This window comes from Styela clava, chromosome 1, assembly GCF_964204865.1.
Source record: "Styela clava chromosome 1, kaStyClav1.hap1.2, whole genome shotgun sequence".
NCBI classification, from domain to species: domain Eukaryota; kingdom Metazoa; phylum Chordata; class Ascidiacea; order Stolidobranchia; family Styelidae; genus Styela; species Styela clava.
The window spans coordinates 23063162-23077175 of NC_135250.1; the positions used below are offsets into that span (position 1 = coordinate 23063162).

A 14014-nucleotide genomic window follows, 5' to 3' on the forward strand; every position below is an offset into this window, starting at 1 on the left:
CTTCCACTGTACGTCCACGGGTTATTTCACAGCTGTTTTTTCCTGTCCCTGTGGTGTTTGGCTGAATCGGCAAAACGAAAGGGTCACAAATCACTTTATCTTGGTGGCCGTGTTTCTCTTTAAAGTAACGATAACCAGCCTGCGATTAAATATCATGATTGGCAGACCCTAAGACCCAAATATAAGGTTACACAAATCATGCTTGAGAAGACTCATGCGAATAATAAGCTGGCCACATAGAAATAAAATAAACATACTTTCTCAATTTTTCGACGTAATGGAAATGAATTTGTAAATTAAAAGCCTCGTACACGAATGTCGGCAATGTCCACCAACGCAAACGTGCAAATGTGTCGCAACACTATGCGACGTACAGTCGCACAGAATATAAACAATCAAAGTGCCGATTCTATTTCATCGTCATTACGTGAGACAGCGTAAAAAGTCGTTTAAAGATTCCCGTAAAACGAAACACCACGTTTACGGCGAAAAGTGGCTACTATTCGGAATTATTCGAAAATCAACCGAAAAGGTATTCGAATACTTTGATATTCGAATACATTCGAATATTCGATTCGTTTTGGACAACCCTGTGCATAGTATACCCTAAATTTATCACGTTCTATTCTTACTTAAATAACTTCTCAGTGTGTGTGTGGTTGGTGGGTGCATGTGAGCGTGTGTGAAATAACTTAATAATTTTAGGTGAGTAAACACGTACCACTTCCTCTTGGCAAAACCTTCCATCTAATATTTTGTACGTTATAAACCTCATTTAAGGTTTCGTTTGCTCCCCTGATTTCATAATCAGTTTTTATTTATTTGTTTTTATCTGTCAAATGTATTGTTATGCGGATTATGGAGTCGAAATAAACTTATACTTATTATAAACTTATATTAAAATTAGTAAATGTTCATTTTTGTTCAGCGATTTCTTGAACGAAGAAATATGCATGGCCTATCTTTCAAACTGATATTTAAATCTACAAACTCCATAACTGAGAGTTGTAAGGTTATGAACTGTCACATCTTGACATTGACCTTTATGTGACACAAATTAAGCAGTCAATAGCTTCGCCATTGTGGTTGTGTACTTATTGCATTTCTTCTCGTTAGAGTTTATTTTTTTGTTGTAATCATTGTTTCATGAAGCAATTAACCTAAATGAGTCCTTCCTTTTTCTCTCCAGAGGTTTATATGTGATGGACCGTAAAGTCTTTAGTTTAATTATTGTTTCTCTTTTTAAGGTATTATTATTATTAGTGGTATAATCATAAGCAGTACTTTAAATTGTCGGACAAAGTCTCAGAAATGGAAGAAAAAATCAATACAGATTCTAAAGAACATGCTGTTGAAATTTTACAACAATTAAATGAATATCGTAAAACTGGACGACATTGTGATTTCATGATCAAAGCTGGATCTGAGGAACTTTCTGTTCATAAGAATATTGTGTCGGCAAGTTCCGATTATTTTAAAGCAATGTTATCTCATGAAAATGTTGAAACAAAATCTGGTGTCGTTGAAATAAAGGAATTTGATGAAGTTTGTGTTAAAAAATGTGTTGATTTCATTTACACTGGGGATGCTTATGTTGCCAAAGAAAAACGTGAAACACTCATGGGTGTCGCTCACATGATGCAGCTTCAAAGACTTTGTGATAGTATCGCAATTTTTCTGGAAGATGATCTTGATCCTACATCGTTTTTTCAAACTAAAAAAATTGCGAATAGGTACAACTGTAAACAACTTGAGGAAAAATGCAATCAATTTGCATTGCAACGTTTTATAGAAATTGCCCAGTCTGATGAGTTTATGGATCTTGATGAAAAATTCATTTCATTTCTGATGGAATCAAAAGCAAAGGAAGAAGGGAAATGTAAGATGTTGTTAGCATGGACCAAACATGATATTGATGAAAGAAAAGAATGTTTTCTTAGTTTGGTGATGAAATTTCAATTGACAAAAATGACTTTGTCATATAGAAGATTTCTTGTTGAAAATGAACCATTAATACTTGAATCTGGAAAATCTCTCCAGTCATTGACTTTGTCAATTTTAGACAGTACTGGGAATGCCAAATCAAAAGATTTCAATTTCACAAAGAATAAACAGCTTGTTGTTTTTGACGAAACTTCTCAAAGAATGCATTCTCATGATGTTGATGATAAAACATGGACACCAATGCAAACCATAGATCAAGCAATTATACAGAATTTATATTCTGCTGTAGTGATGGAATCTTACATTTATGTGATTTGTACGAATGGATCATTTCATAGACTTGAATATGCTGAATCAAATGCAAAGTGGGAACAAATGACAAATACAAATCTTCAGAATGCACGTGCAGTTGCACTTGATGGTTTTGTTTATGGTATTGAGTATGAAAATGCTTCAAACATTATGGAAAGATATGACCCATCAAATAATAGATGGACCAGACTAACAAACAAATCATTCATTCTAGTCTGTGAATCTTTGGTGGCTGCTAATGGAAAGGTGTTTTGTATTGCAGGATATAATCAGCAATGTCGAGCAACAAACCAAGTTGAGATTTATGATCCGGTCACATCAACTTGGTCAATGGATAATAGATCATTGAATGAAGCAAGATATCGTGCTTCTGCAACTGCTACAGAGGAAGGAATATATGTTATGGGAGGGTATGATGTTAATGGAAGATCAACTCTCACTACTGTTGAGTTTCGTTCATCTGTAACTGAAACCTGGATGATGTTGAAACCAATGAAAAATGCAAGAGCACAGTTCAATAGTTGTGTAATTGATGGGAAAGTTTTTGTCATTGGTGGAAATAAAAATCCTGCAAATATAGAGGAATATGATCCAGAAACAAAAGAATGGAAAATCATTGAAACAATACAAGGAAAAAGTATAACTCCACTGGCAACGGTTGCAATATCTATATGGCATTAATTTTTCGTATACTTTGACAATTATGGCTCTCATAATCCTATTGAATATACCTATCAATTTTCTGATTTACTCTGAAATTAAATTTGTTTGCAGAATTATGGATACCAGTAAATTAATATTTTGTGTGGTAATATTTTGATCGAATAATTCCTTCAATAGATTTAGCGTAAGAACAAATTTACGGAATGTTTGAGGATATAGCTTGAATAATTTATCTTCACTGATAGTCAATATCAATATTGATTGCTGGGGTAGTTAATCATTAGCTATTTTATTCGGAAGTGACAAGTAAAAATTACTTTCATATTGGTAGTGTTGATATTTTATTGTTTTTTTATATCATTGCATTTATTATGGTCAACAATTTAATCTCTAATTCTTGAAAATGTATCATTTTTTCAATATTTTATTCAATTTTGTGATATATCAGATTACAGAGGATTACCGTATATTATTTTTTATGGTTGGTATGTTATGGGTTGTTATCATATCTTTCTCATTAACTCGCATTATTTGTTTACGATGGGGCCTATCTGATTTTAGTTCCATACAAGAATTCAAGTTTTTTATTCTTATGATCCAGTAGGGGTTATTTATATTAAAAGCACATTCCTTTGAAATCACTGTATTTTTCAATTATTATCATTCCACTGCTTTTTTGATATAACTAGTTCGAAGATATGCATGCGTTAATTATTATTCATGCTTTTTATTCTTTGAGTAACTGACCAAAAAAATTGTGTTTTTGTAAATGGAACATTCAGGTTAGTGGCAATAAAGCTTTTATTACATGGCCCCTACTGCACAAATTGAGTTCTGTCCATCCAGTATCAAATTTTTGCTAATCTGTTATTACAAATAAATGAAAATACAAAACTTTTAGGTTTGGAGGAGTAGTGTTTATTCAGACATGTCTCAGTAATGACGTTACTGCTGATCACTGTTGTCCAATGCATTATTAGCATTTTGTATTTTTGAGGTGAGGCTCATTCCATACCATCATCTGTATAACGTCATAACAGACTTGTTGTAGCCTTCTAGGTTGAGAACAATTATTCAACTTTTGATATTTCTATTCTGAACATGATGATGATGTTGAGAAATTTTCATTTTTGTGAATATCCTTTCAACCAATGAGGTCTGAAATATTATCATTTTTTATTGATTCCAATTCTTGATTAACAGACAATAAGCTCTGTAATAAAGGAAATATGATTTTATTGAATATTCTCGAAAATTTTATTATTGTAGTATATTCATATTGACTAATTCACTGAACTTGATAAAATATACTGTGTTAGTGAAATTGTCATTGTTATTTCGTTATGTATAAAAGGTAATAGGAGGAAATATAAATTTTCATCTTGATGCTTTTAGTTAATATTCTGACAAATTCCTACTGGCATTATTCATGTAATTTTTCAGGGTTGTAATTTGCAATATTGATATCATAATTAGATCAGCTGAGAAAGAAATTAAATATTATCTCATGGTCGCGGAGTTCCTGCTTGTCTTCATAACATGCTTGATTCGTCACTCAACAATTTGCCAGAAGATTGTTGAAGATGATTTGATGCATATTTTTGATAAAGTTTTACGCAGACAACACATGTCATTATTGTTTGACATAAAGTGGAATTGATATCAGGCTGTGAAGTTCGCTGTTCAATAAACTCATTTTGATATTTGCTTAAAACAGCTGTATTTCAAATGTCCTCGAGTTGGGTTCAAAATAGATTAATGGCTTGAACTTAAATTTTTTCATACCTAGAACACCAGTAGATAATCGAATTGTGAGAAAGTTTAAAAAGTGGAGTAGTTTTTAATTTTGATGGTGTCATCGCACACAAAAACTAAATACTAAAAAGCCAGCAGAAATATTTAAAATAAATGAAAGTGATAGACTTTTAGCGAAAAATACAATCTTTAAAATCGTTCAGAGTGGAGAGCGATAGCTTATTTCCCTTAACCTACGTTAATCAGTAATCAGTAATTTATTTCTTCACCAAGCTGAAAGTACGAATTATACATACACAAATAAAGGAAATATAAAAGACCGCATTCCAGGGTGAAAGGAGACGCCGAAAACCAATTCTGGTTATCGAGCGGCGGCACCCTCGGGGAAGTCTAACAAAAACGTGATAAATATAATTAAATCGAACAAAATATATTACTTAATAAATAAATAAAGAAACGCAATCGATGCGTCAAGGCGACCCGGTAAAAACCAAGCAATCGCCGTTTAAAAATAAGAAAAACGACTCCATGCACCACAGTCTAGGTAACCATGGAAATTATTAAGTGAACCAAACAGACTTGCAGTGTGGTCATGGCAGGTAAATAGTTCGGCTACGGTAAAGTGCAACACAAGTCGATTGTGTGCATATAAGTGTCCAGATTGAAATAAAACTGGATGTTAAGAGTACACAAGTTGTAAAAGTATAGAATACCGTACCAATGGCAATCAAGTATGCAAATAACAAAATATTGACACTTTGAGGCAGAAACAAGCTAGTAGTGTAAAAGCTAAAATGTTGACCTGGACTAACAAGTGTTTTGATGCTGGGGTCAAAGATTCACATACGGGAATTGTATAGACATGAGGAAAATATACATCGAAATATTCAGCAGTATTAATACAACACAATGAAGTGAGTATCATACCATAGAAGTAGACTAGGAAAATTTACAAAAAAAAAAATTAAGTTAATCAAAAGGATAAAAACAATTGACCTGGATCACTGTTACCGAAGCATTATAAATAGTAAAAACAAATACAACATTAGGCTTGACTGCCCATAATGAAAGTAATCAGAAGGATGCCAATTAAGTTTGGATCCCAGTTGAGGCATGTAAAATGGCATGGTAACAATAAGTGTACTTATGGGCATTGGACTGTAGGCATGAATTTGTCATTGGCAGTTAACAGAATAGATATCAAGAAATTACACACTGAATAGGAGACCAAGATCATTGAGGAGCGGGCTCAATAGTAGGGCAAAAAGCCTGCAATATTTTTTTGTTATATAATTTTAGTAATATAATTTTTGGCTTTACCTCAACCCACAATGTGTTGGTGACAGAAATACTTGTCAAGTGGCTTGTGCCCATCAGTATGGAATACACAATTAAAATTATAAGCTAAAATACAATACTAATATTTACACGAGACATTGTTATGTTACAGGTGATTTGGATCGAGACAAATGATGAGCTGGCAATGACGAAAAGATTTGCTGGGACAACATCAACTGGATGTAGAGGCAGTGGAAAGGTAAAGGGAGCGCATGAATTTTTTGTATTTGAATTTGAAAGTGTCATAACTACAGTTACGTAAGTTTAAGGGAATATTATTCCAAGTTACCACACCTTTATATTTCAAGGAGTTTTGGGATTTGCTTAGAGAAAATCTGGGTACAAATAAATTAGACCTTGTCGAAGAGCGTGTGTTATGATCATGCACTTTACTGAGCGAAACAAAATAATCGTCGAAAGCAGCGGGCAAATGGTTGCTATGAAACTGATGCATGACCTTGGAAATCTCTAGTTGATAGATATCGGTTAATTTTAACACCCTGGTCTTATAGTATAGGGTGTTTAAGTTAGATCGAATGGGTGCTCTAGAGAGAATTCTAACTGCTCTATTTTGTAAAACTTCCAAACTGTGCAACGCTGATTGGGTGGCGGAGCCCCATGCAGTTATAGCATACTGTATATGAGACTGGAAAAGTGCGAAGTATATGGTTCGGAGAGTTGAGTCCTGGACGTAATGTCTGAGCTTACCCAGGATTCCAACTGCTCTTGACAGTCTCTTATGCAGTTCAGTAGTATGAGTGTTCCAATTTAGTTTGTCGTCAATAAGTAGCCCAAGATATTTGAAAGAGTGGACAATTTCGAGTGTGACACCCCTGATTTTAATTGAAAAGTTTTCATGTCTGGTTCGAGTTTTAGGACCAAACAACATAACTTTAGATTTTTTAACATTCACAGTAAGTTTATTGCATACCATCCAATTATACACTTTGTTAATTTCAGTGTTCACCTCGGCTTGCAGTGAGATTAGATTCTTTGCACTGTCGAGCAGACAGGCATCATCGGCGAAGAGTTTGCTCAAGAAATTTGAACAATTTGAAAGATCGTTTATGAAGATTAAAAAATTCAAAGGTCCTAATACGCTACCTTGTGGAATTCCGTAATGGATGGGTAATAACGAAGACCTGTGAGAATCTAACTCCACATATTGATAACGTCCGGACAGGTAATCATTTAATAACTTGCCTGCGACACCTCGAAAGCCAAAATATCTAAGTTTTTGAGAGAGAATAGCATGGTCGACAGTATCAAAAGCTTTTTTCAGATCTAAGAAAGTACAACAGACGAATTCCCCTTTGTCAAGTTTATCATAAATATATGAAGTTAAGTCCAAGATAGCGTGGCTGGTCGAGTGATTGCTTTGGAATCCAAATTGACATTTATTGATCAAGTTAAATTTTTTACAAAAATTCAGCATTCGACTATGAATTAATTTTTCTAAAATGATGCCTAGGGAGGGTAAAATGGAAATTGGTCGGTAATTTGACGGGTCATTTCTTTTGCCATTTTTAAATATTGGTTTCACTCTGGCAATCTTTAACGATGAAGGAAAAATACCTAATTTAAAAGATGAGTTGAAAAAATGACACAGAGTTGGCGATATGATATCAGCGACTTGTTTTAGAAAGTAAGTTGGAATACCATCTGGGCCAACTGCTTTTCCATTTTTCAGGTTCAATATGGTTTGAAGAATCTCTGTATGTGTCGTTGGCTCCAGGAAAAAGGTGTTTTGCAGCGGAACACCCAAAAAATCGGTAGAAGGGTTAGAGCTACCAGGGATGTTATTCGCAAGTTTCTTTCCTACCGTTGAGAAGAATTCATTAAATTCACTGGCCATCATGATGGGGTCTGTCACTGTGGTACCATTTTCGAGTTTCAATTCTGAGATGGATGTATCATCTCTGGACTTAGTCTTAATGATCTCGTTAATAGTTTTCCAAGTTTGTTTGATATCTCCCCGGTTATTCTCGAGGGCATAGCGATAATGCAGTTGTTTCGATTTTCTCTGCAAGTGCATTAAGATATTTTTATATTTTTTGAAGTGGAGACGCTGAAGTGTATTACCTTTCAAAAAATTTTTTTTGAACATATTATTTTTGTGAATGATGGACTTGCGAATTCCCTTAGTGATCCACGGTTTGGAGTATAATTTATTTTCTCTTCGTGATAGGGGTCTTAATGGAGCGTGTTTGTTTATTAACCATTTCATTTGACCCAGGAAATCATCAAAAGAGCTATTGAAATTTTCTCTAGTAAGAGTAACACTCATGTAATTATTACACATTAATTCAATTTCAGATCTAAAAGAGTCGTTACAAAATTTAGTCATATCTCGCTTCATTCGGATCTTTGTTTTTGTGCCAATATTCATACCCGAAATTGTACACATTACTGGAAAGTGGTCGGTGAGATCGCTAAGTAAAATAAAGGATGAAGAACAATGGTTTATGGCGTTTGTATAAATATGATCGATGAGGGTTTGGGAGGATGGCGTGACTCGAGTAGGTTCTGTGATCAAAGGAAATACGAAATAGGACGTCAGCATATCTAAATAGTTGGTGGTGGATTTATCATGGGTGTTAAGTAGGTTGATATTAAAGTCACCCAGAATCACAAATTTCCTTTTCGCCATTGCCAGCCCACCAAGAACACGAGCCATTGCTCCTGTGAATGATGGGATGTTACTTTTCGGATGTTTATAAACTACACCAATTACTAGGCTCTGGTTGTTTGAGTTTTGTTTGACCTCAATCCACAAGTCTTCGCAGTTTGGAAATGCTAAGTTAAAATCTTGGATGATTTGGTAATCTAAATTTTTTCTGAGGTAAAATCCCACGCCTCCAGCTTGGGTTGGGGTGGGAACATGAATAAACGCGTACCCCGGGATATCGATATTTACAAACGTGGCTCCATGAATGATTCTGGTCTCACTCAGGGCAATTATATGAGGGAGAACATGAAAATGAGATATTAATTCGATAAGGTTGTCAGCATATCTTGGCAGTGACCTGATGTTGAAATGCACTAAAATGAGATCAGAGGGTGGAAAGCTGGATGAGACCTCGTTGATCTCATTAATTTGGAGGTGCCGACATGGTGGTAAACTAACATGGGTATGAAGAATGGTAGATTCCCAGTTTACATGGGAAGGATGAGAGGTTAAATCATATACAGGGCACATAGATTTGAAGGAGATTTAGGATAATAAGTGTGCTTTCTATCAAATGAGATTGAGTTGTAATGATCAAATGAGAAAAATTTGTCGCAAACAGTAACACGAATAATAAAATGACAAGCGGATGTGGGTATTTCTCTACAAATCTGGCCTAAGTTGTTTAAATTTTCCATAGTAGGAATAAAAGATATAGGACAATAGTTCAAATAGAAAAGACACTTATCTGATTTTTCGCAGATCATCTTCATCAGATATTGAAATGGTATTGGTATCTTTATTTTTTTTCACTAATACTCTCCCGTTCGATGTCCAGAGGAAAGCATAGCCACATCGTTTTTTGAGAATTTTAGCTTGGTAAAAGAGATTTTTATTTTTTTCAGTCAAATTCTCCACAATGAAGGCCTTGGACAAGTTAGTTAAGGATGATCTGTGTGAGGGGCTTCTGATTAAATGGCGATTCTTGAGGATTTTATTCCGTATCTTCCTGTTGGTAAATTTGGCTACGATAGGTTTGTGAATGTTCGAGTTGTGGGTTGGGCTGCGATGAGTGATTGAGATGTCAGATGGTTTAATATCAACATTGATCAATTTACCAACCTCAATTACAAGTTTATCTGTGTCTTCGTTCACTGATGGTGCAAGGCCATGAAACTCTAAGTTGTCGAGTCTTGACCTCCTTTCCTGTTCTTCCAGTTTTTCAGCAGTATAATCCAGGTCTTCCTCCAGGTCATAAACTAGTTCCTCAAGTTCACGTATTTTTTTACCATAGATGGTTAATTTTTCATCCATCGATTTTTGTTTTGAGGACAGCTTATCGAACATGTCCGATTGAAAACTCTGGGTTTCCTTAATTGAGGCGATGTCTTGTTTTACCTCCTTTAAAGACTGCATTTGGTCTTCTATGCATTCTTTAAGCCCAGGGCTCAGTGATGCATAATCCGAGCTGGTGTTCGCTGGGTTAAAATGATCTTCAAGACACTTGGTGATAAGAGTTGGAAGTAGCATTTCAATGTGTCTTTGAATTGTTTCCTGTAGGTTTTGTTGAAGGTTGTAAGGTCCCTCTTTTTGATGTATGATGGGACCTATTGGAGAGAGGCCAGGATCAGGAAGGCTTCTGCTCAGACGCGGCTTTGGGATAGGCTTTATGGTGTCGTAGAAGGAAGCCTTGTTTGTTTCGGTGTTCGACATATCACTGGTACGAAGATGTTGCATTGGCAGTGATGATAGTTATGTTAGTTAGACTATAGGCTATTTTTAAGTAGATTTTAAACCTTAATTATACAGCGAATTATACAGCGTTCGCTATTATTTTCAATGACCAGGCCGTTTTATCTTTTCCTCTTTATTATGTACATTATATAGATGTAATTGTTTGTTTGTATTCCTCATTAGACTCTATCAATTTTTCGTAAGTGTCTCCTAAATTGCATTTGCTGTAAATATTTCCGATTTACTGTTTGCCTTATATTGCTTTTAGTTGCATATTCCGCCAAACTTTCCCTTCCTATATTTTTTCTGTGCTTTTATCTTACTTTCCTCGCGTTTTTATTAGTTATTAGTAATTATTCCGTGAAAGTTACATTTTCTGTTTTACTGTGTCATAATCGCATACATTTCGAATGTCGCTGTAATTGTATCAGTTGTGACTTATTCCTAGGATTTATTCATTTTATCCCTCATTTAATTATGTTTATTCTAACCTGTAGCGCTGTAGGTGTGGCTGCTTGAAGACCTTCTCAGGTCCCTCGCGACTCCGGTCACGCAAAAACATGATTAGTACTGTAATTTATTCATTGTGTCACTTTATGTTTGAACGTGTTTTTTTTGTGATGACAAAATAAACGATTGATTGATTGATTGATCAACCACTGGAAATTTCAAGGCAATTCATCCAGTAGGTAATGAGGAAAGATATTTTTTCACAACAACATAATAACAAAAAGATTCCTATGTACACTTCATGTCCAATTGGAATCTAGAAGATCGGGATATTATATTTTAATTAATATTTTTAGTGATCTGTCATTGTCGAGCAATCGTGATCACACTAGATGGTATCCAAGAGTATCCAAGTACTCAATCCAACACCAGATAGTTAGGGTATTCCCCGTTTCACGGACAACAGGCAGGAAGGTGCTGTCGCTGTGTTGTGGGAAATACAATAGGTGCATTTTGTTTCTGCATTCTGGATATACCAGTACCGGTATAAGTTTATTTTTATTCATCCATGAACTAGGTATATGTGTGAATGCAATATTTAAGAGACTTTATGTCATTTATTTTTGGGGTCTTACTACTTACTGAATACAGCGCGAAAGAGCGCAAAACAGAGGGAAACAGCGCATAACAGGAGACGCAGTTAATACCACCTCATGAAGGCTCCTGCCACGAAAGAACCACGGCGCCTCTCGCCATGGTTTTATGGCGCTATTTCCGGTATATTTACAAAGATATGTGCCGGATTCTAGATCATCATGCGAAATTTCATCTACTTTTTTTTTCATCAACCCTAAAGTCGGCGGTGTGGCGCCATATGATTAAGCCGTCTTATCGGTTTTCCTCTCCCCCGGGATAAATATGTAAATCCTATCCTAAATTGCATTACCCAAAATGTGTCACTAGCAGGGGCAGACCTGCCATTACAACCTACATGCCTTGGTTTGTGTTTTTAATTTGCTGCCGTGGTACCCCAACTCAAAAAAGAAAAAAAAAATATGTGCCCCAACTCATTGAAAATTTTTTTCTGCTTTGCGCTGTTTCCCTCTGTTTTGCGGCTGTTTTCCTCTGTTACGCGCTATTTCCCCATTTTTCGCGCTGTATTCAGTAAGTAGTAAAACCGTTTATTTTTGGAATGTCAATGGGCTGTTGATTTCTGGCAATGGGGTTGCATAGAATATAATTGAAATACTATGTTAGCAAATGAATCACAATAGTATGCGAAAAATCAACAATTTGGGAATATCAAAATTCAGTAATATCGAATTGGAAATGATCAAGCTTTTAATTTATTATTTTTTGACATTTTCCATTTTTTATTATCATTCAATTTTGTGACATGCCCTAATGATGGTGTTTCAATTTCTATTGATGAATATGGTTTCATAACTTGAAATCCTTTCATTCACACTGCCCTAATTGTTTTTGAAAAATTCTAGTTGATGTTAGTTCAATACAAAAATTCTTACAACAAGATTTTCAGCATTTGATAAGAAACGGCTTTATTGTATTTAATAATCATTTCCTCTAGTGAAAATTACTGTATTTTTTTAATTTTATAATCACTGCTTTCTCAATATAATCAATTCCCTAATATGCATTTTTAAATGGGATAATTGTTATCTATGCTTTTTATTCATGAAATGACTGTTCAATAGAGTTGTTGTTATGAATTATAATATTCAGGCTAGTGACCTTACCAAGGGGCCATTCCAAACAAATGTTGAATTTCATCAATTTTATAAAGCGCAATGAAAGTACCGTAATTGTTTTGTATTTTTTTATATCAAAAGACACTTGAATTTTATTGGACTGCATTCATTTCATGGAAAAAGTTGAAATTTCACCCAGGTTTTTGATGGTTTACACAAAAGGGCCTGAAATGTAGAAATTTTGATATGATTGACATTTTTTGTGATGACTCGTAACACAAAGTGTTTGCTTGTCTGGTACAGTTATTTCATTTCAAATATATGCACTGGACTTAAAAGTTAATAAAGATTAGGTGTTTGCAGTGCTGTAGGACATGTCTTTGCCTATTTAATGATTTATTGTTAGAATTTTGATAGATGATAGAGGCCGCTGTTCCGAAGCGGAAGACTTTAAAGTGGAAAAATGTCCCATAGTGTCACATACAATGTGCACATTATCGTCATGGATCTACAGTGTTACATTGAGTTACTTGAGTGAGACATTGACGGGTCCTTCAGTCACTGCTCAGAAAATATTGCTGTTCCAGCTCGACAATTTACTTTTGTGCAGTTTCGTTCAAACCAAATAAAACAACTGATTGAACAGTGATGCAAAACATATTGCTGGAGATGTAAAAATATTGGATCTCTCAGCGTGAAAATTTTCTGGAATCATCCTGTAGAGTCACTTGGATTTACTCTTACCAGTATATTCTTTATCTTCAAATTCATACATACCGGTACTTCACTATACAGTACTATTTGGAGGTTTTTCACCATGCTGTGATTTGTTGAAATTGTCTTTGCAAGGTATCCTATATCAGTTGAATAGATAATTTGTTGAGCTAGGCATTATAGATTATAGAAGTTCATGGTTAATTTGATTGAGATGGCCTGGGGTTTATACCTGTGTAATATTTTGATACCTAACTATTTATGTTTTATATTATTTTATTCATAATTTCCATGCAGTAGCACTTCTAGTGGGATAGTTATGAACAACTGAAATGTGTCACTACTTTCACATTAGCAAAATAGAGTATTAAAATATTGGCATAAATTAAAAACTTTTATGGTCATTTATAAATGTTCCCTTACTGTTAACTTCTATCTTATTAACCTGATTAACATAATACCCTTATTTGATACATATCAAGCAGACAATATTTGACTTCATTCTTATCAGAAGTGCGATTGTGTACTTATTTGATCCAGCATTGTCTTTCGTTATAATTTCATTTTTTTTTATTGTAATCATTGTTTTATGAACCAAGGTTTATTTGTGATGAACTGTAAAGTCTAACTCTTTTATTTATAATTTTTCTATTGTACAAGGTATTATTATTAATAGTGGTATAATCATAAGCAGTTCTTTATAAAATCAAAGAAAGTCATCTCAGAA

The 14014-nt window shown here is 34.5% G+C and overlaps 1 protein-coding gene across 1 annotated transcript; it reads left to right on the forward strand.

Moving 5' to 3' along the window:
- Positions 1-705: 705 nt before the first annotated feature.
- LOC144423092 (kelch-like protein 24) lies at positions 706-4907 on the forward strand. The gene has a single exon (XM_078113288.1). The coding sequence runs from the start codon at positions 1312-1314 to the stop codon at positions 2935-2937; it is 1626 nt and encodes a 541-aa protein (XP_077969414.1). The 5' UTR covers positions 706-1311; the 3' UTR covers positions 2938-4907.
- Positions 4908-14014: the final 9107 nt, after the last annotated feature.